Source organism: Pangasianodon hypophthalmus, chromosome 2 (genome assembly GCF_027358585.1).
Source record: "Pangasianodon hypophthalmus isolate fPanHyp1 chromosome 2, fPanHyp1.pri, whole genome shotgun sequence".
NCBI lineage: Eukaryota > Metazoa > Chordata > Actinopteri > Siluriformes > Pangasiidae > Pangasianodon > Pangasianodon hypophthalmus.
In genome coordinates, this window is record NC_069711.1 from 10,548,878 (window position 1) to 10,572,932 (window position 24,055).

At 38.4% G+C, this 24,055-nt stretch overlaps 1 protein-coding gene across 2 annotated transcripts in view; it reads right to left on the reverse strand.

The window, feature by feature from the left end:
• Positions 1-24,055, reverse strand: part of LOC113532783 (cadherin-22) — a 190,811-nt gene that overhangs the window by 56,678 nt on the left and 110,078 nt on the right. For both annotated transcript variants that reach the window (XM_026924421.3, XM_053229740.1), the window contains 4 exons: positions 15,845-15,964; positions 9,270-9,437; positions 5,750-5,937; positions 394-650 (listed from right to left, as the gene is read on the reverse strand). In XM_026924421.3, coding sequence (XP_026780222.3) covers positions 394-650; positions 5,750-5,937; positions 9,270-9,437; positions 15,845-15,964 — 733 coding nt within the window. The remainder of the gene's footprint in view (positions 1-393; positions 651-5,749; positions 5,938-9,269; positions 9,438-15,844; positions 15,965-24,055) is intronic.

Here is a 24,055-nt window from a genome sequence, read left to right on the forward strand (position 1 = left end):
AGTGGAAATATATCCTTATCTAAATGACCATGGACCAGGGACAGGTCATAAATACACACACACACACACACACACACAAAAGAGCAACTTCCAAAAATATGTTTGGACAGCTCTAATAAATCTAAGGAATATTTAAAAACACTATAGTTATAAGGGTTAATTTTTAATAAAATATAATTATGAAATTAGTTATAAAATAATTAAATAATTAAATAATGTATACTATATAATAATACATAATAACTCATGACTAATTACTAATAACTTTTAATATGAAGGTCATAGAATTAATAAAGACCACTGGTACATACAGTTACATACTTTTTTTTTTAGAACTGTTTTTAAGACACTGTACATATATCTCCAGTGAGATAAAGGACAGAAAAGTATTACCTAAGAGGGACATTATCCACGTCTGGGTCCCTGGCTGTAACAAAGCCCACAAGGGTCCCTTGCTTGGCATCCTCTTGTACTTCCATAATAGCTCCGGTGGGTGGAAAGAAGACTGGAGGTTCGTCCACATCTGACACGCTGACTCTGACAATGGTCTGGTCCCGGAAAGAGCCCAGGTCCACGAAGCGTGGATCCACATGCTTATTCACTGCCTCCACCACCACATTATGGGTGCGTTTCTTCTCATAGTCCAGAGGCTGCAAGTTACAGTAAAAAAGAAGGCAGGAAACCAAAATTTAAATATTATGTACTGTTTGTGTTTAGAATGACATAGTTGTAATGTAGAAAACAATAGCAGAGTTATTTAGGTAAAGGAGTGAATAATGTAAGTCTGGAACTGCTGACAGGAGTTTAATGGATAAAAAGACCCAGAAAGATTATGTTAAGGAACATGTGATCTCAGAGTGAGTATTCAGACATTATTTGACATAGCTGATATACACTCACCATCCAATTTTTTGTACACCTCCTCATTTATGCAATTATCTAATCAGGTAATCATGTAGCACAATGCACACAATCAATGAGTCTGTGCCCATCATATCCTCAGATTCCTATTCTTGGCCGACAGGAGTGGAACCTGATGTGGTCTTCTGCTGTTGTGTTGATGTGCTGATGTGTTCTGAGGTGCTTTTCTGCTCACCATGGCTGTAAAGAGTGCTTATGTGAGTTACTATAGACTTCCTGTCAGCTCAGGCCAGTCTGGTCATTCTCCTCTGATCTCTCTCATCAACAAGGTGTTTCAGCCTGCAGACCTTGGGCACACAGGATGTTTTTTGTTTTTCACACCATTCTGTTTAAACTCTAGAGACTGTTTTATATGAAAATCCCAGGAGATCAGGAGTTTTTGAAATACTCAAACCAGTCCATCTGGTACCAACAACCATGTCACGGTTAAAATCAGAGAGATCACACTTTTTCCCCATTCTGATGTTTAATGTGAACATTAACTGAAGCTCTTGACCTGTATCTGCATGATTTTATGCATTGTGCTGCTGCCACATAATTGGCTGACTGGATAACTGCATAAATGAGCAGGTGTTCCTAGTAAAGTGGACAGTGAGTGAATATCTATCTATCTATCTATCTATCTATCTAGCCATCCATCTGCTGAGAGGGTTGCAGTTGCAGGTAATCCTTTTATTAAAGATCAGAAAACAGATGCAAAGACACTTCAGATAGTCAGGTGATGGCAGGCAGTCCGGCCCGGTGAGGGCGAGTGGAGGGGGCACACGCGTGGGCGAGAATGACCCGTGACCGTTGAGTTGAATCCCCCAGGTGGACCGTGCAGACTCCAACCATTTACCTTTTGATGGTTTCACGCCCTGTCAAACTCTCTCTTCAAAGTTTTTTTTTTTTTTGGAGAGGGCCATTACCGGCTTCACACCGTTCACAACAAGATATCCAAATCAAAAACAGAATCACAAAAACCAGAGAAACAAATCAGATCAAAAAACAGAATCATTAACATGGGAAAAAGGCTTGGTATGTCATATGTATTAACAGAACTGAGGGGATACTTCGCAATAAGTGATTGTAGAAAGTCTCTATTTATAGGGTATGTGGACGATTGAAAGCAGGTGTGCTGTATTAGTAGTCAGGCGAGAGTTAATGTGTCACTGTGTGAGGCAGCTGGGTGTGCATTGAGGATTGGAGTCTGATGCTCATTCCAGAGTTGCCGTGACATGTACAGTTTATGATAGTCAAGATCTAACGTTTTTAGACAAATCAGAACTATTTTGGAACAATATACTCTGGTCAGATGAAACAAAAATGAAACACTTTGGTAATAATTCAACTCATCATATTTGGGGAAAGAAGAGTTGTGTGTATGACCCCAAGAACACCATACCCACAGTGAAGTATGGAGGTGGGAGCATCATGATATGGGGCTGCTACTCTGCAAAGGGTACTGGGGTTTTACATTTAATTGAAGGAAGCATGAATGGAGCAACAGCATGAATGGAGCGACCTGGAACTGGACATATTAAAGAGGAGATTTCAATCTCATCAGCCAAGCAAATGTAGCTGGGGAGAAGATGGACATTTCAACAACCCCAATCATACAGCCTAACAAACTCAAGAAGCCCTTGCTTGGCCTAGTCAATCTCCTGACTTGAACCCTACAGAAAATTTATGGAGGATTTTGAAATTGCAAGTCCATCAGTGGGATCCTCATAACTTTGGGGAATTGAAGAGAATTTGGCAAGGGGAATGGGCCAAAATTGAACCACAATACTGCAAAACTATTTACTTCTTCTAATTTGTTGTGTCTACATGCTTTTTTCCCCTATCAGTTTCATTTTTTAAACATATCGTTATACTTATGAATACATACTTTTTGTTAATTATTATAAGCAGAAAGTCAAAAGACATTATGTGTGTAAACTTGAAGTGGATATAAGCAATATATATACCAGCTGCCTAGCATTGTGTTGGTCCCACTTGTGCCACCTAAACAGCTCTGACTCGTCAAGGTATGGACTACACAAGATCTCTGAAGGTGTGCTGTGGTATCTGGCACCAAGACTTTAGCAGCAGATCCTTGCAAGTCGTGTAAGTTGTGAGGTGGGCCTCCATGGATCAGACTTGTTTGTCCAGCACATCCCACAGATGCTGTATCTGATTGAGATCTGGGGAATATGGAGTTCAAGTCAACACATTGAACTCTTTGTCATGTTCCTCAAACCATTCCTGAACAATTTTTGCAGTGTTTCAGGGCACATTATCCTGCTGAAAGAGGCCACTGCCATTAGGGAATACAGTTGCCATGAAGAAGTGTACTTGGTCTGCAACAATGTTTAGATAGGTGGTATGTGTCAAAGTAACATCCACATGAATGCCAAGACCAAGGTTTTCCCAGCAGAACATTGCCTAGAGCATCATACTGCCTCCGCCAGCTAGCCCTCTTCCCATAGTGCATCCTTGTGCCAGCTCTTCCCCAGGCAAGCAATGCATCCATATGTAAAAGAAAAGACGATTCATTAGACCAGGCCACCTTCTTCCATTGTTCCATGGTCCGGTTCGGATGCTTACATGCCCACTGTAGGCGCTTTCTGCGGTGGACAGGGGTCAGCATTGGCACTCTGACTGGTCTGCGGTTATGCAGCCCCATATGCATTGCACTGTGTGCTCTGACACTTTTCTATCACAGCCAGCATTAACTTTTTCAGCAATTTGTTCTACAGTAGCTCTTCTGTGGGATCACACCAGATGGGCTGGCCTTCACTCCCCATGTGCATCAATGAGCCTTGGTCGCACATGACCCTGTCACCTGTTCCCCGGTTGTCCTTCTTTGGACCACATTTGGTAAGTACTAACCACTGCATACCGGGAACACCCCCACAAGACCTGCAGTTTTGGAGATGCTCTGACACAGTCATCTAGCCATCACAATTTGGCCCTTATCAAAGTTGCTCAGATCTTTATGCCTGCCCATTTTTCCTGCTTCCAACACATTGAGAACTGGCTTTGAGAACTGACTGTTCACATGCTACCGAATATATCTCAGCCCTTGACAGGTGGCATTGTAATAAGACAATCAATGTTATTCACATCACCTGCCAGTGGTTTTAATATTATGGCTGATCAGTGTGTGTATAAATATATATATAAAAACTTTTTTTGTTTTTATTATAAACTTTTTGTGTTTTTTTTGTTTTTATTATAACATATATATATATATATATATATATATATATATATATATATATATATATATATATATACACACTATATTACCAAAGGTATTCGGTCACCCATCCAAATGATCCGAATCAGGTGTCCTAATCACTTGGCCTGGCCACAGGTGTATAAAATCAAGCACTTAGGCATGCAGACTGTTTTTACAAACATTTGTGAAAGAATGGGCCGCTCTCAGGAGCTCAGTGAATTCCAGCGTGGAACTGTCATAGGATGCCACCTGTGCAACAAATCCAGTCGTGAAATTTCCTCGCTCCTAAATATTCCACAGTCAACTGTCAGCTTTATCATAACAAAATGGAAGAGTTTGGGAACAACAGCTACTCAGCCACGAAGTGGTAGGCCACGTAAACTGACGGAGAGGGGTCAGCGGATGCTGAAGCGCATAGTGCAAAGAGGTCGTCGACTTTCTTCACAGTCAATTGCTACAGAGCTCCAAACTTCATGTGACCTTCAGATTAGCCCAAGTACAGTACCCAGAGAGCTTCATGGAATGGGTTTCCATGGCCGAGCAGCTGCATCCAAGCCACACATCACCAAGTGCAATGCAAAGCGTCGGATGCAGTGGTGTAAAGCACGCAGCCACTGGACTCTAGAGCAATGGAGACGCGTTCTCTGGAGTGATGAATCACACTTTTCCATCTGGCAATCTGATGGACGAGTCTGGGTTTGGAGGTTGCCAGGAGAACGGTACATTTCGGACTGCATTGTGCCGAGTGTGAAATTTGGTGGAGGAGGAATTATGGTGTGGGGTTGTTTTTCAGGAGTTGGGCTTGGCCCCTTAGTTCCAGTGAAAGGAACTTTGAATGCTTCAGGATACCAAAACATTTTGGACAATTCCATGCTCCCAACCTTGTGGGAACAGTTTGGAGCGGGCCCCTTCCTCTTCCAACATGACTGTGCACCAGTGCACAAAGCAAGGTCCATAAAGACATGGATGACAGAGTCTGGTGTGGATGAACTTGAGTGGCCTGCACAGAGTCCTGACCTCAACCCGATAGAACACCTTTGGGATGAATTAGAGCGGAGACTGAGAGCCAGGCCTTCTCGACCAACATCAGTGTGTGACCTCACCAATGCGCTTTTGGAAGAATGGTCAAAAATTCCTATAAACACACTCCTCAACCTTGTGGACAGCCTTCCCAGAAGAGTTGAAGCTGTAATAGCTGCAAAAAGTGGACCGACATCATATTGAACCCTATGGGTTAGGAATGGGATGGCACTTAAGTTCATATGTGAGTCAAGGCAGGTGACCGAATACTTTTGGTAATATAGTGTATATATATATGTTATAATAAAAACAAAAAAAGTGAATACAGAATATTCCCAAACAATATAGAAATATTTTATATACTTTCAAACTTTGTAGCCTATATCTGATGTAAAAGTCTAAATCTAAAATAGAAAATGTCTAAAGTTCACCATGTGTAGGGTTTTTAAACTGGGGAGGGCTGTGTCAGGAAGGGCACCCAGGGTAAAAACTGTGCCAAATCAAATATGTGGACCAATGATCTGCGGGGGCAACCCCTAATGGGAGCAGCCGAAAGAGGAACATCAACATCAACTTTACATATTGGAGTAGACCAGCTTGTACCTTCTTGATGATAATGATGGCTTCTTGTGTGTCTGTGTCAGTGGAGACTCTGAAGAGCTCTCCTCCTTCCTCGTCTTTAATCAGGTAGCTCATGTCCGTGTTCTCACCCATGTCTGCATCTGTGGCCATCACCCGGCCCACCGATGTGCCCACTGCCATCCCTTCTGGAACTGAAAACTGACACATCTCTAATAAGCAGAGGGAAGAAAAGAGAAAGGGACAGAGATGAAGAAAGTCTCATTTTCCTTCCTCTAAGCTGTAAATCCAGTAGGCATACATATCTAGCAGCAATTAACATATGCATGTGAAGATGAAGATGCCTTTATTTTTCATATATGCATTATGGTGAAATTCTTTCTTCACATATCTCATCTCGTTAGGAAGATGGGGTCAGAGTGCAGGGTCAGCCATGATAGTGCCCCTGAAGCAAAAAGGTTTAGAAGTATCTTCTAGGGCCCAACAATGGCATTTTTAAGTTCTGTGGCTTGAACCTCTGAACTTCTGATTAGTAGCACTGAGCCACTGCTGCCCCTCAGAATGGAGGAACATGCCAAGCTGTGGACATGCCAAATTTGCAAGGCATGGGTGCTTGGTAAGGCGTGGTACATACGTATCTTATTAGGAGAGACCATTTTGTTCTGTACAGGTGTTCCTAATAAAGTGACCAGTGAGTGTATATCATATCAAGATAAAAACATGCAAAATTACTTTGACCCTCTACACAGCAAAGTAAGCATTCTCAATTAGATGGTCAGAAGGAAATGGTCTAAATGTGGGCTTCTCTGCTGTTGAAAGGAAAATGGGGAGGAAACGAGAGCCATTGAGATGAAGAAGAACAGGCACTGGGGACTGGAAGCCTGACTCACACACTCTATTCATTGTGTTAAATCTAATATAATAATGACTAGTGGAGGAAAGATAGGAGTCAAAGAAAACACCGGAAATGGGTAGAAAAAATACCCACATGTACATCAATATGTTTAATATACTGGAGTCTGATCATTCCTTCTGTATTTCTTTCTTTATACAGAGACCAAAGAGCTCTGGATTTGACAAGTCCAGATATTCATTTATTCAGCCATTCACACTGGATCAGGCTGCTTGATCCATAGCAAACAGCATTAAGACAGTGTAGAAACCTGTATACTTAATAGCACAAAGGCCCAGAGAAAACCCAGAGGCCCTGTGTAATGCAATATACATTGTGTACCTACTGTATATCTGCATCTGTTTAGTGCTCCAAATGTTCATATCTGTATTTGGATTTAAATTTGAAGTGGCTGTGGACTAAACCTTTTTTTTTTTTCTTTTTTCCAATTGTTAAATATGAACCCACCACTATGCCCCTGGAAACACTGGAAAATGCCAGCAACGGCAGCATGGTCTGTGAATTCTGGCTCTGACACTTCATAATTGGTCTCAACTACAGAGTAATCTCAACTGACTGTTTTTTTTTTCCCCCAGTCACAAAGTTATTATTTTTGTTTGTACCTGTCCACGAAATATCCGAAGAATTTAGCTCTACATTAAAAAATAAAAACATACCTAATTTCAACCTAATTTAAGCCTAATTTAAACAACCATGAACCTGACCCAGCATTTACTAAGGTCCACTTTATCTGACAGCTAAAAACCTCATTCTCATGTGATTTTTTTTTGTTTTTGTTTTTTTTGTCCATAGGCTCCCAGTTCCGAGACACACCTCTAGTCTCAATCAGATGCCTTGTGAAAAAAACGAATAAAAGAAAAAAGCTTGCACTTCCTGTTCATATCTTGAAAATTATTGAACTAAAATGATATATGATCATGTGTATACTGTCATTCTGGAAAATCTGTTTGTTTGGGTCCTGAAAAATTCATATACTATGAAAACTACAATATATTCGAATAAAGTGTGTTTACGATGTCTTTATTTTTTTTTTTTAAAAATCTTATTAACAACCAAATCCTAGCTAAATTTAATAAATAGATCAGGTAGCTTGATCCAAAAGAGCAGAAGAAACTTGTATAATACAGTGCTGGGACACTGTTTGGCAGCTGCAGCAGTTTGGCAGCATGCAGAGTGATCTCTTTGATGGCTAATTATATATTTCCTTAGTGGTTTATTGATGGATCTGCTCTGTGTTAATGATTTCAGTGCAGTACTCATCTATGAGTATACTTCAATGACAAAATATACCATTTTTACTCTAGAGGACCTTGGACATAATGGTTCTTTTTTTTCCACTAGAGGTTTAAGCCAACAAACAGTTGAATTAATGTTTTAAAGAATTATTTTGTTTAGAGTATTGCATAGTTTGTTTAATCATTTTACCGGGAAATGGCGATAAATAACAATTATATGTTGCAATACTAATGTGAATTATGAACATTTTTGCAATAAGAGTGGAGCAGAGTCTTAATAAAAAAACAAGGGCTGTATGAATCTTGAAACTAAAACCTGCTCTTAACTTGCCAATTTAGAAGAAACTCTTAAAAAATGGGCAATTTCGATGGGATGTTCATCTAAATTTTAAGGCTCTTTAGACTTAATTTTTTAAGTCTAAGAGTAATTCACAGAGGATTTTACTGCTAAAAGTAGGTCCTAAACCTGCAAAAACAGGAGCAACCCTAATTTAATTTCCTTTTCAACAGTTTTAAAGTATATCCTGTTGAATGTGGGAGCATTGCAATGATTAGGGAGTTGTAATGGTACTTACCACAACTATTAGGTAATGGAGCACCACCAGTGTTTACACAACTATCCACTGCTGCAGATATCATCTGTGAGTTTTACATGAATCAGTAAATTCCCTCTCATTTATTAACAATTCAATCTGTTGCTACAGATATTTTCTGACTGGATATTGACAGTGACATTTCTCTATATTGGCTGATGTAGAGATCTGCATTGCACAATGTCATATTACAAATAATAATAATAATAATAATAATAATAATAATAAAATGAATGTGTCACTGACCTCATATTACATAAAAAATATACTCACAGCAATTTTAGAAATTAGAAGTTTACAAATTATAATCTATGCTTACAATAGGCTGTAAGCAACATAAGGAGTGTGTATGTCAGTACTCTAATTGAATGTATAAACTGAAAGCCATTAATAAAAAATGTTTAATTAAGTTTTATTTTCTTATGACTTTATTTATTTTATTTTATTTATTTTATTTTCTTATGCCCACTACAATAGGCATAAGAAAATCACTGGCGACATTCTTTCATGAAACATGTCGTCATCCGTAGCAAAGAGAAAGACCCCACCCTTACTCTTAGATTAGGAATTCCTTACTAAAAGTTCCTCCCATCATTTTTTTTACTATAATTTTATATCTTGAGGTCTTAAAACAGTTGTGTCATTGGTTCTAGTTCATGAACAAAGACCTATGGATATTTTGCCTGCCAAGTTGTATCTATATTCCACTGGAAGCTTTTTGTTCAGAACCAGACTAAGAAGAGTCATAGAAAGGCCACTGATAATGACATGTCTGTTTTAAGGCATACATAATGAGCACTCACTCTGAGGGAAACGTGGAGGGTTGTCATTAACGTCCGTGATCACTATGGTCACTGTGGTGGAGCCGGAGAGACCACCCATTTGGCCTGCCATGTCTGTTGCCTTGACAACTAGCTCATAACGGTCCTGCGTCTCCCTATCAAGATCGGCTACGGCCGTCCGAATCACTCCTGTGAAGAGAGCGAGAGAGAAAGGGAAAGTGGAAAGGTCACTTTAGCCAGTTGTAGACATAGTGATGGTGGGGATCTGCAGCATCAAGGGGAGGATTATCAGAGCCAAATAAAACAAGTGCAACAGAGTTTGCTTCAAATCCCAGGCTGAAATATTGTGAAATTTGTATACATTAAATCCAGGAATAAATAAAACATAGGTGTGAGAGTAGAGGGAAAATTTATCACTCTTCTGTGAGGTAATTCTGTTGTTATTATTCCCAACTTATGCTCATCTTCTAAAGTCAATCAAATTGGACTTATTATGAAAGCACTGCTGAGTCTTTACACTTGGCAGCTTACTGCTTACCAACTTTAGTATATGAATACTGTTTAAACAAGCAAACAAATAAAATTTCAACTAAACATTATGAGTGCCTATAATTGTTGTACCCTATCACAGAGTTTGCCCAGGAGTGCACAAGTGTATGCATCCCTTTCTCCATGCCTAACCCTCCAGTTGTGTTCAGGTTACGTCTGACTGAATTACTTACTTTTTCTATGTTTCTTTAATATGATTGCCAAAAGACCTGATGACTTTGTCCAAAGTAGGCAAAGTAGGCAAAATTAATAATAACTAGTTTCACAGAATTTTAGGTGGGTTAGTCAAATGTGTAGGAATGAATAGGAAATGAATGTGTGAGACTAAATAAAGCATGCAGAATTCAACACACACACACACACACACACACACAATATGTTGAGCCCTTGCCCACATTTCCTTCTGCACCAGCACAATGAGCAAATGATTCACTAATCCTAACTCTTGGTCATATATTTGATCGGAACTCTGATGTGGATGAAGGAGACCTAAATGACACTATAGAAGTTGAAGAGGATGTGTCTGAGGACCACACTGAATACAATCCAAACCATAAATTAACTGATGAGGAAGAATCAGCTGATGATGAAGTAGACCCTCCTGAGGTGGAAGTTACATTCTTGTTGAAGAATGGAAATTTACTGTGGTCTTCCTCACCCCCTCAAGGTCCCACTGGCACATGGTGGTGTTCTATAACATCTTAGATGCCTACAATGACTTTGCACTGTGGACAGAAATCAACCCAGCCTGGAACCAGGGGAAGTCCTACAGGGGAAGGCTCTTCCTGGAAGACTTACTGAGAGCTCTGGTGACCCCTAATATTGAAAGACAGCAGCACCTCCCTCACATACCAACTTCTCTGTGCCAGCTCTGTGCCCCAAGGGATGTGAAGAACAGCATTGTGTGCCACAAATTCAGCAAATATATTTGCAAGGCACGCACCGTCCTTACCACACAATGCCACTCTTGTGTATGAACACACACAAGTGTGAAATACTAAAATGAGTTCATTTTGTCTTTTAAAAGAATGATTGATGTTTGCCAAGTAAATGTTTGTTTTTTGATGATTTATTTGTTTGTTTGTTAGTGTTTTTGTTTGTTTGGTCTCTCATTTCTTTCATAAAATCATATTGGTCAGGTTTGACTGGAAACACCACAGATGTAATTTTGTGAGACACCTGCAAAATTTATTAAAATTATGTCAAAACAAGTATTTTGGCAAAATCTTGACACATATTAGTCTTTGATTATCATTCAATATGGTTGCCTCTGGTCTTTAGACATAAAATCCACTTATTTTACTCATAAACAAGTGATATGACATCAGGTAAATGAGGTCTATATTCTGTACATATCAAAAAGAAGTGAAAAATTTATGATAATGGCTAGGAAAGAAATGGGTTAAAAGGACTAACACAAAATTAGATGATATAATTTTTTTTAATTATTGCTTTATAATCATGCATAATGAGCCACCCAAATTTGGGCACAAACACCAAAAGTGGGACACTGACTCTAAAACAACCAGAGGGTTAATTTAGAGCAATGGTAGACACTGTAATATCAGTTACACTGATTTGGACAGCAATCTCTTCAGAGCATATTCAGCTATGCTATGAGTTGTTGTATGAAGATTATGGTCTCTGGTCACTCTTGTCATTTGGGAAGGTTCCTTTTTGGCCTCACCATCACAGATTTGCTCTTGATTTATGATTAGCTTTGGTTTTGGCATTTTAATTAATAATAGAATATATATGAGTTTCTGATAGGCTAACAAGTGTGTATTATTTCTTATATCTGTGATGTACATCCAGACGGCATGTAACCATAATGTAATTTATGCCTATCGGACCTTTGCTATCATACTGATAAATAAAAATAAGAATTAATTACATTCATTACATTAAATTAATTAAATTAATTTGCACAGAAAGGAGCTTTTTGCAGAAGAGCACATGAGCAAGCGATGAGAACCATTACACTGCAAGTGATATGTAATGGTTGCCTAATGATTTATGACAAAAAATGACAATACATTTAAGTAAAACATATACAAAGTTTCAGTTTTTTAAAGCCACAATCTACACACAATTACATCCACTGAATCATAACAATATCTAAAAAAGACATCACTCCTCTTATTCTCTCTGCTATATCCATTATTTTCTGGTATCAGGATGCTTTGTTGAGCATTATCTCAGGTGTGTAGTCTTTACTGTCTTTACATAGTTTATTTCTAGAGATCAGCATCTTTCTGCACATTGTTCAATGAAAAAAAGATTCCAATTATGAAAATCTATGCTCTATATAGTCATCTCCAAGCTTTGGTGAGAATTTTATAAAGTCCTACTCTTTGTCTCTGATTCTCCCTTTCTGTAGGTACAGCTGTATGAGTGGTGTCCCAAAGAAATGATGAAAATGTTTGTGTACAACAGCATATCTCTGTTCATAACACAGTGGCAGAGACAACAGCTTCAAGCATCAAGAACATAGGAGAAGGCAGAAATCATTTCCACTACTCCGTGATATTAAAGCAGGCAAACCAATAATAAAACATAGCATTTGAAGATACTGTACAGCTCTTGCAATGGTACATATTATGTTACAATTTTCTTCACTTGGTTTCCAATTTGTCACATATTTCAACAAAATACCACTCTTCATGCTTTTATTTTACCCCTTCTAACCAGCAGGAGGAATGAGAATGGCCTGAATACCTTCTTGTGCTTGTATGCATACATGCCAAGACATTCTAACAAAGTCAATAAATACTGCTGTCATACAGCCTTATTCTTCTTCCTCTTACTTTGTACACGTCAGCCCATAGGGAGCTATCTGCATAGTGGCTTGTGACTATGTTTGGAGCAACAGGTATCCTGTCTTCCAAAGTTAGCAATAGAATCCTATCTCCAACCATCTCGTCTGCTGTGGTGAGTTAAGTTCCTTCTTAGATTCTAGCACCCTTTTTGGAGAAAGCTGAGGCACTCCATCATGAGTTAGGTACTACTGATCTATACTGTGCTCAGTGACAGCAGTCACCTCATTCTTCTGCTCCAGTTTTTTCCCTTTAGCACCATCTTCTCCAAGAATTCACATCCCCTGCCATCTATGGTAGCTAACCAGTGGGCCTGTGCATACATGCCACTAGCATGGCTGAGTGGGTCTCCTTCATCATACCACATGCTCTTCCTAGCCTGCTAACTTAGCTGGAGTCCACAAATGCTCACATTGGGGCTGGAGTTCCCTCCATCTTCCCTCAGATCTTCCTTCAGGGTTGTTGGCTCAGACTTTATCCATACTCACCCTGACATCTACCAACCGGTGAGCCTGTGACTAAGTGCTGCTAACATGGTGGGATTTCTTTGCTGGGTTTCCTTTGAACTTGCTGTTCACTGCTCAGCCTGGTACGTTGGCTGGATCTTGTAACACCCATCACAGGAACTGGAATTGATTTTCTTTCATTTCACCCCACATTCTCCCCACAGGTCAGTTTCGTCCTCAGTGTTTTCCACATCACCCACCATCTGACTAGTGGACCTTTGGCTACATACTGCTAGTGTGTTTGAGTGGCTTTTCCTCTACTATAACATATACTGCTCTTGGTTATCTGAGTGATAAATGAAACAAGCTGCAGGATTCTTGCTTGTAATCTTTGAATGCTCTGGAAGCTAAAGACAAGCACTGACTATGTGTTCACTGCCTGTTTATTGACCACCTTAAAGAGAAAGTGTTTGGTTGTAGAGCAGTACCGGTGATAATAGGGCACACAGCAATATGGCGACCTGACAACGTCACAACAATACAAACTCCAGTTTCACAATCGGCAACAATATCAGGACTCAGGACTACAGCAAGATTGCCACTCTGACCCAAGCAGTCTCTTGGACAAAGGCATGTTGAAAAAGGAGCACCTGACTGTTTGGTACAAAGGGTTCTACTCAATGTACTTTGAATGTAGTCAAAGGACAGCGGTTTCCATGCAATTGTAGATTTGAGAGTGATGATCTGGTTATGTATGTGAAAGTTGTCAAACGTAATTCATGCCATGCAATCACTGGACATTGGTGGATCTCAATGTACACTTTTTCCATGTTCTTCTCACGCCAGAACACAGATGATTTCAAAGTTTAATCCTTTGGCCTCTCTTCACTGCTTCGGGTGTTTTTGATACAAATGTAGGATGTCTTATCTCCTCTGATGGCCACAGGCATCAGGATACTGCCATATTTGGACCTTCCTTGCTTACATTATGGAGCTCAGGGTCCCTAATATTAAAATAGTCCACACAATTCATTGAAGTTGGATTCATTAAGAATGATACCGACACTGTCACCCTAATGTGTGACGACCATTATTGGTCTCACCAATCAGGTACAGCCAGACTGTTATGTGTGGTACTGGCTCTGCTGATTGTGCTAGGATTGTTAACGACAGCTGCATCAGTAGTTCCCTTGGGCTTGCTGAAGCTTGCAGACTTTCAAAAATGGGTTATAAGCCTTGGCTGCACCCTAAATAAACCCTAAAAATGCCCTCATCTCAGAGAAGGGCACAGATTCTAACTTGCTGGTGATGCAAGAGCTAGAGTGTCCTTTACTGGCTGTGAGGCCCCCTGGTGTGAGATCAGAACACAGAACAACCAGCCAGAATAAACAGCAGTCCATTGGCCCATAAAATACTTTTTACCAATTCTGAGATGCCGTCACATGCTAGTCTGCTAGGACAATGTCGTGACAAGTCAGATCTTTAAGGCGCAACCTAAGGGCCTCGTATGCCTTTAGGTAGAAGCTGAGGTAGAATACTAACCATTCTTCAGGCACTGCTAGACAATGGCTAGTTTCCATTTACTTTAATGGTGTATGTGGCAGCCATTGCGGCATGCCTCCGCACTATGGTTGGCATCTCTCTGGGGGCTCAGAAATTATGACCTCTGAAAAGGAGTGAAAGGGGTGAACTAAAACACACCCTGGATAATTGTCTGAGCTCCTTGTCGTTAGGAACCATTGCTGATCTGGCAATAGCTTCTGAAGGAAAGGAGGCTATATGACAGTTGTAGTTATTGCAAATTAAACTTCATATTTCATCATAGAACACTTTGTGACTTTACTGAAAGGTCTCAGATACCGGTTACATAACTAGGATTCTCAGTCAGGCAAAATCAAGACCCTAAGCTCGTGAAACAGAAAACAAAAGATGTTGAACGATATCCCTGAGAGGGATTTCCTGACAACGCACTGAAAAATGCAAATATAGCTGGAAGATATGTCACTGGAGAAAAAGAAAGAGTTTATTTTATCCTATAAGCATATTATGAATATTTTGTATGTTAAATTAGCTGGAAACATTATAAGGTGCTATAACTAGAGATTATGTGCTGACTAGCTGACCTAATCCTAATCTTTTCTCCCTGTCTGTCAAAAACACTCAGCTGAGGCTGCAGTTTTATTTTATTATTTTTTTTTTAGTTTTATTAAATAATAAGATGGAGGCTGATATTGGTGGATGTCAGGACAGAGATGATCCCCGCAAAGGATTTTTATCCAAGAATTCCCACTGCCACTAATTTAGTCCCACGATAAGCTTAACCTTCAACCTGAAAACTGCCACTGAGCGTATCTGACTGATGGAGTTAATGGTGGTAGGCTCTATTCTGGTTGTCATATATGCTCCACATGAAAGATTACGATAGTTAAATCTGGAAAATTGGCTCTGAGTGTTTATTACTATGCATTTTAAATAAGAAAGTGAGAAACCAGTAACAGGAGTACTGTCTGACTTACACCATGTAGATTTAATGAAAGTGGGCTCATTTCTGGTTATCATATGCTCTGTGTGACAGACTGCAGTCTTAGCAGTTATATTCTCAGACACTTTCAAAGAAACTCCTCAGTGAAAATGTGGCCTCTTTGGAAATGTCCTGCATTTAATTCTTAATGCTGTGCATTATAAAATGAGGAATAAAAAACTTACATGACAGATGAATATAAAAAAGACTGCACTAAGTGACACTCATAGGAAAGACCTGAAATGCACTGAATGTCTTTCTTACCAGTCTGTCTATCAACAGTGAAGAACTTTTCTCCATCCAAAACACTGTACACTATCCTGGCACTGCTCCCGTAGGTCGGGTCATCTGCGTCTGAGGCCATCACTTTCATTACTGATGTACCTGCCAACACAGAATTAATAAATGATGAGTCCCAACTGTTGTTTGACATGACAAACAAACACAAGTCATACACTGCTGTGTTTTTGTTGAAATCCCTGCCTCATTAGTGCTAAGTTGTTTTTGTTTAAATACTGCTTTGTTGATGGTTTGTGTGAATGAATTCTTTGTTGTGTTCGCCTCTGCGCCTCAGCAAACCCCAAGCTCACAGTGCAAACTACATTTACATTTTGTCTCATGATTAATTTAAGCAAAGCCTAAAGACTATAAAACAAAAATCCTATATAATGATTATTATACACAGTTAGTTCCAGTCCACTAATCTGATTGGTTGAGTGGTGTTCCAAGAGTGCATATATTTCCTATAACCACACTGGGAAATTTCATTGTTTGTATCACTCCATTCGCCTGTGTTCGCCATGTAAAATTCCATCGAAACCTGTTAGGGACATCATCAGCAAATTTGGCAAATGATACTTTTCAGGAATATAACTTTAGGCTTAAAATATGAAAGTTCATTAGTTAAAGATGAAAAGGAAGAAAAGACACCAATTTCACTGGAAGCGCATTTAATGGAAATGTACAAATTGTTGTGAGCTAGCTAGCCAACGTAATATAGTCCTACAATGTAATATATAGGCTTCTTTGGGATCTATTTCTGCTAGCGGAGCAAAAATAAACAGAACATTTGGCCATATTGTGTCCAAAATTTCACACACTCGATATTAATTTCTTGTTTATAGAACTGTTGTATAACAGCAATACTGCACTCGCAATCGTGCGGTTATAACCCCTGCAGGATACCCTGTGGCGAATCACAGCCGTGCCGATATTCAGTATAACCACACTCTTGTTCATGTGATATTGCTTAATTGTTTGTGTGCAGGATAAAAAGATTAATATAAACTTTGTTCATCCAGGTAGGCCCCAACAAACAATTTTACATGAGAAGAAAGCTTTCTAAACTTTGTTTCAATTCAAAGACCATTCAGTAGGGTTTTCTGGGTGTTTTAAGAATGTTTTCCTATAATGTTAATATAATATTGCTACAACACTGTTGCAACATTTTTAGGTGTTGAAATGTTAACATGAAAATTGTTTTGTTTGTCTGTTTTTGTCTAACTTGGACCATTGTGTGAGAAATGTTCTAAGAACATGTAATTTGTGAACCAAATTATTATTAGCGCAGATGTTTTTAAAACATTACAGGAAGATTATTTTGGTAATGTTACATACTAACCTTCTTGTGGGCTGACAAATAGTGAACATTCTGCTAGCACTAGCCTGGAGGAATGGATGTGAAGCATGGGTGGCAGTAGAGGCAAGGGAGCAGAAGGCTCTATCTAGGCTGCCTGTAATTGCTGACAGCTGGTGGTGTCTGCAAAAAGGTCACCGTTACACTCTCCTCCCTAGACCTGTCACACTACTGTCCAGTCACACCATAATGCTATGCTAATTAGGTTAATTAAACGGAAGTGGCAGGGTCCTGTTTGTCTCCTGTCATCAGAGCTGGCTCCCAACATGCAGCAAAGAAAAGGGACATTGTTTTATCATAAGAGTCGCTGAACCACCTTCACAATCTAACCTTCTGACTTTAAGCTGTTTGACTTTAAGAGGTTAGTTTTCAGTCCTCAGGTTCAATTTTGTTATATGAAAGACTGACTAAAAGATAAGCAAAACCTCTGCAAATATCAAATGACTGATTAAAATACAGTGGCTATTCTGATATGTTGGCCTGTTTTGTACAACCGTCCACTTTTTCACTAAAGCAGAAAGGTAATATCCAAGTATTATTATTGTTATTATTATTGAGGAATTGATTTTCTGAAATATTTATAAAATGGTGACTAGCACCAGCTTCCACAAAATGGTCTTCCCAGTTTTCAAAAATTGAACACCATCTGCCTCTTCGTATGAAATTTCAAAATGCAAATACAGAATTGTGTGCATACGGATCACTTTCAAACCCAGCCATATTGCATTCAAAAGCAGCTCATGTAAGATTGTGTTTTTTCCCCTCTCAGTAAACAATGACTTTTAAGCATAGATTGTGAGATAGAAATGAAGAAGCCATACTCCTTCCCAGGATCAGTTCCTTATCTTAATTTTCCGCAGGTAATATTTATGGTGATGCTTAGCTGTTTGCCAGCTTGACACACGTTGGTTAATACTACAGGTGAGAAAACTATATAAATGCAAATACTATTTCACTGTATTTATACTTTAGCAGGAACAGGAAGCAGACGCACCGCTTCTTATTAATGCATTGCTGCAGATTCTCTAAAAGTCATTACTTACTAGTTTGTGTGCCCAGAATTTTTGGTGATTCAAGGAAATACATAAGAGGAAAGAAAAAATCTTAGGAGTCTTAACGCATCCAGAATTTTAGTCTTTGAAATTGGGGAGTGTTTACCAAGAACTAGTGGGCTAACAGTCTTTACTATGCTCAGGGACATAAAATGAGCTGAAATCCTGTGCCTTCGAGTGTGAAGAATTTATGTTTGAGTTCCCTCTGCGTTCTACCACAGTGCAAATATTGTTCTAGCGGCAAAACACATTTCTTTCGGCTTGTTTACAGAGTCTGCTCTTGCTCCTTGCTTCCCTGGTGCACTGTTGTAACCCAAATCTGGCATTCATGCATAAATCCATATAACTACCACGTTCCACAGGATGGGTTGGGAACTCTACATGGCACATTTCTTTGTACTTTAATTATACTGCTGCTTCAGTTACTCAACAACCATAAAATCAGAACCAAACTAGAAATAAAAAAAAACAAAACAGCGCATTTATTACACCAACACCTTTGCCGGAACCAGGTGACTCCTAGATCGAGAAACAAAATGATGTATCAGCCCGAGGCCATGATCTCGAACACATCAGTGGAGCTCAACGGATGTGCCCTCATCACCTGGACTGTCTGGTTCTTTAACACATGGGAATGGAAGTTGATTAAAAAGCATCGGTGCTGGGAGGCCACAGGGTGCTTTCGTTTCTGACTGGTGCTGTCAGAGATTAGGCCAGAGCAGCATAAAATATACAGAGGGATTCGTAAAAAAGTCAGTTGTTTCACTTTTTCTCTTGCACTTGTAACTGTGTGTCATTGTTTATAGATTTGAAAATATAAACTTATTCTGACTGATCCCCTTAATCCTTTTGAAGAACATTTCTTATCCTGTTGGGAGTGGTCTCTTCCAGGATGACAATGTCCCCATCCAATTATGTAAATTTACATGCTATGACAGCATTTTCCACCACCTTCATCAAAGCAGCAATTGAGGAAATATCATTTGGAAGAATGTACAGTTTCAGAGATTTGGGTGCCAAGGCACACTGATCCTCTTCTGGTGGCCCAGCACCTTACTAAAATACTTTTTCCCTTTGTTATCTGTCTGTACATAGATGTGAACAGACAGAAAGTCTTCAATGTGAAATTAATTTCACTGCTCCCTATCAGAGTCTGTATTCCTGAAGTTATTGTTTTTCTTGCATGAGATTTATGCACAGATGGTGTCAACAAAATCTGTTTCAAGCAGCAGATGATGGCACTCTGGGGAAGGAAGATGGCTCAATTACAGCATGCAGTGAGGCCGGAGGAGGTTGCCCAGTGTGAGACCCCAGACTGACAGCTATTTAAAAGCCAGTGTCATAAAAGAGATTTGCGTTTGTCTGGCTACAGTAACAATACAAACACACAGCCAGACTCTATATCTCACTCATTCATTCTCTCTCTCTCTCTCTCCTCTTCACAGCCCTGTCTTAATCACCCAGTCTAAGAGCCTCCTTCCCAAATCTCTGTGCATTATGGATCATTTAGTGCACCCATAAAAGCTGAGGTGTTTTCACATGAAAAGTTAATTCACCAACACTTCCTTCATGATTCATTCTTCACTGGCCCACATAAAAACAGGGCAGTGAAGCAGTGAAATACGAAGAAAAGGAGGAGGAAAGAGTAGATGGGTGGAAAAATTGTCACATCATAAAAGTCAATGACCTGCTAACTGACATTCTAGATTAACTCCTACAAGGATTAAGCCATGTTCGTTTTTCATCCAGAGACTATGGTAACAACATAGATTTTAACAATTACAACCACCCTTTTTCATTTTATTTATTTATTTGTTTATGTATGTATGTATGTATGTATGTATGTACAGTATGTATTTATTTATTTAGGTGCACCCAACAATGAGTAAGAGTTTTTAATAGCAGTCACTAATCATTGTCACTATTGTCCATTTAGTGATTATAAAATGTAATGTGTTACTATTATTATGAAATAAAATAGTTGAGTGGTTACACCAATAACTTTATTCTGAAATGAGCTGGGGACAAGGATGAGGGCAGGCCTGGAGGAAAGATGTTGGATCAATTAAAGAAAAAGGTTCATAATGATGAATTAAATCATAGTGCAGTATAAACATCTAATTGTTCGTTCATGATTGCAGTAAACCACAAGTTACTACGCCTTCTTTTTTTTAAAGTGCACTTTAGAAATAGAATGAGAACTGTGCTTTGTACAACAAATTTATTTATTTATTTATTTATTTATTTATTTATTTGTGTAACTTGCTGGTTCATAGCTGAAAAAAGAATATTCTCACACAGAGCTCCTTCCTTAGATAACCCATCAAATTATACACTGGTCCAGGTCACACAATGGTCACAGTACAACTTGCCTCCACAAAATAAATGTGCTAAAGCCTGTGCTATTGTTCAGTTGTTTCACTGAAAAACAAAAGTGTGAATAAAAAATGGATTCTCTGTCTGCGTTATCGTCTTTATACATACAGCAACTGGCGAAAAAATGTGTAGTCTATAGCTAGCTATATTGGCAAATTTGGCATCAAATCCACCACTGGAAAAAAACACTGCTGTGGTTATTACTACAACTCATATGGCAATATGGTGATGGGAATACTTCACAGATGAAGCCAAGAAAAGATGGCACAGTCAGCATGTGTGTGTTTGTGTGTAAAGTAGCTAGCTATAGTTTAACATCTAGTTTATTATAGTTTAACATCTTGCCTTTGTTTAAACTTGTTTAACTTCTTGTTTAACTTCTTCTATCTTATATTCTGTTTAAATATAGAAACAGTAGCACAGACTACAGTAGCACACATACTGTTCCTAACACTGTACCAACACTTTTAATGCAGTGTTAACAATAACAACTCTCCACTTATCATATGGCACTAATAGGCAATCATAATGTAACTAAATCACCAAAGCGTGATCGACTGAAGCACTTCTTGTTTCATACTTTTGCTCTGATGGATATGCTAATTGATATACTGATGATATACTGTGTTTGAACCTCTAAGCTGAATAGATCATTACTGAAATTCAACCACCAATAAACTATCAATGAAGCTCATTCAGAAATAATTTTGCTTATTGTAGCTATACATACTGTTTTCTCAATTACCTCATATTTTTACTGTACATAAATAAAATAAGTGTAAAATTCTTTATGAAAAGCAAGACTTTCTAAAATGTGATGAAGACATGTCCCCACCACCCACATTTTATACACTTCCACATGCCAGACGTCCACTCCACACTTCCAATGATTCAGAATCAGTCTCCATTCATAATCTCTTACTTATAAGAAATTAAGCATTTAATCATGTCATTTCAACCACCATATTTGATCATTCAGTTCCTGATACAGATTCCCAGTGTTTAATTGTGCCACAAGCATATTTTATAGCTTCCTTGCTCTGCCAAAGTAGTTTGTCTGTGGCAGTCCGTCATTTGCACCATTTGTGGTAGATGAAACATTGGGTCAGAGTGAGCTTTGTCAATCAGCATGGATAGCATTAAATTGGAAGCGAGACAGCATAGGCACGGCCTTCATGACCTAGCCTGTGTGTCTATGGCTAAGGTCTCTGGCAAACTAGCGCATCAATCATGATGCATCCATCCATCAGCTGCAGCTTCTGCCAGATTGAACAGCTCTTTTCTGGGATAAGGAGACGGTATAAATATCCCAGCGGGCATGAAGACTTATAAATTCAGAGGCATGTACACATAATGAATAGATTAATAAATACACAAATAAATAAACATTCATATGAAAGCACAACTTTTACCCCAGACACACGAACATAAGCCCCAAACACATAGACTCAAAAATGTAACAGCTGCTGAAAGTAACTGCATATACAGTATATAGTTCAGAAATTGTATTATATTAAACATACTAACCATAATAATAATAGGTTTATTTAAATAAATAAGTAAACAAATATATAGAAAAATAAATAAATACATATTTAACAGTGAAAAGAAGAAAAAAGAAAAAAAAACTATAGATTCTGTACAAAATTTTAACACCATATTGGCTGCTTCCACAGGTTGTTATTATATTTAAATTTTGTTAAAAAAGCACAAAAAATAATTAAAAAGATAACATTATGCATATCTCATAAAAGCATATTGTTATAATTTATAGTAATAATGATATTACATTGTCATTTCACCCAGCCCTAATTAATACGCACTCACGAGTTCACATAAAGCATCAAAGCACACAGTTGCTCACAAGATGGCAGAGTGAGCAACAGTTCCAACCCCCTCTTACAGTTAAACTTGCTTAAATAAAATCAGCATAAAGAATATAAAGAACCTGAAATCAGATGTTATAATGTTATAATGTTATATGGTAGGGCTGATGTAGCCTATTTTGATTTATAAACTACGGATTCTGGCATCGTAAATCTGTTTGTGGTGTGGACTTTATAGAACTGAAAGATGTCAGTTTGCTGTGTTTTGAACTCAGTCGTATGACTTTGTCTGTAAACATGCTGAATCTGGAAAGCAAAACAGTAAATCTCTTGAACCAAAAACTGCAATAGCCTGGACGCATCTTTTTTTTTTTTTTTTCAATTATTCAAGGGTTTTGAGCCAAAATAAACAGGCATATATGACATATATGGGGGGAAAAAAGCTGGAAAAACACATCTATCAGCTGTTCTAGCAGTGTGTGGTTGCCTACCACTTAACTATGCATATAAAGCATATATAAGTGCATATCAAATACATAAATATTATTAATAGAGACAGTATTCAAACAGCATTAATTACTCATTATTATTCATTAAATTCATTATGACAGCCATGTCAAACTTTAGTCCACATATTTTCAAAAAAGTTTAATCCATGCTCAATTTGTGAGCTTGCCTAGTTTGTCGCTTTCCTTTTTTCTTATATATGGAAATTGAACCCTAAGGACTGTGGTTCATGAGTGAGGATTTCTTGTTTATTGATATATTTTGGATGTATCGTCATTTTGATGTTTGCTGTAAAACAACAAGTTATCCTGATAAAACTTTATGCTCATGAAATTGCTGACTGACAGCAGCCAGTGAACTCCTGCTAAATCACTTCACTTTTGAGACTTGGTAACCATATAGTAACATGTATTAACACAACTCACACATAAATAAAGGGACATGACTGAAATATTATACCTTTTTTTATCTTTTTTATCTTTTTACTATCCTTCGACGTTTTAGTTTGGTAACTTGATGAATGAAGAGTAGTGCTGGTGATATCAACGTCTGGTTTCCCTACCAATTTCAAAGCTATATTTCAAAAACTGAAAGAGTCCCTTTGTCAATGTATTATGTCAGAACACTCACTGTAATCCCTTGAGATTAAGGACAAAGTATATATTGGAATTATGTGTGTAACTGTGTGGTTGAGCCACCTGTTAAATTTTAACGGAATAGACTGCTAAATACTCCTCTTTAAGCTATAGAGCATCACTTTGCTTCTAGCTAGTGGGTCCTCTTAGTCTTTTCTTCAATATGCACTTCAGCAAAGTGATTTCTATGCTTCTTATGATTCTTATGTCTTTAAACAGCTTGCAGTGAAAATGGGGGGTGGGGGGGGCTCCTGATTATTCCAACATACAGAACTATTAAATAAACCGTGAAATGAAAAAAGTGAGCCTTAAAGAACTGTGCTTACCAACATGCTGAATTATTCTTTTATAAGGTCTTATTATATAAAATTGCATTAAGGCCTACAGGTGTTTCATCTTGTCTTTTCATGGCTAGACTTTACAGCTTTCATCTAAATAACAAG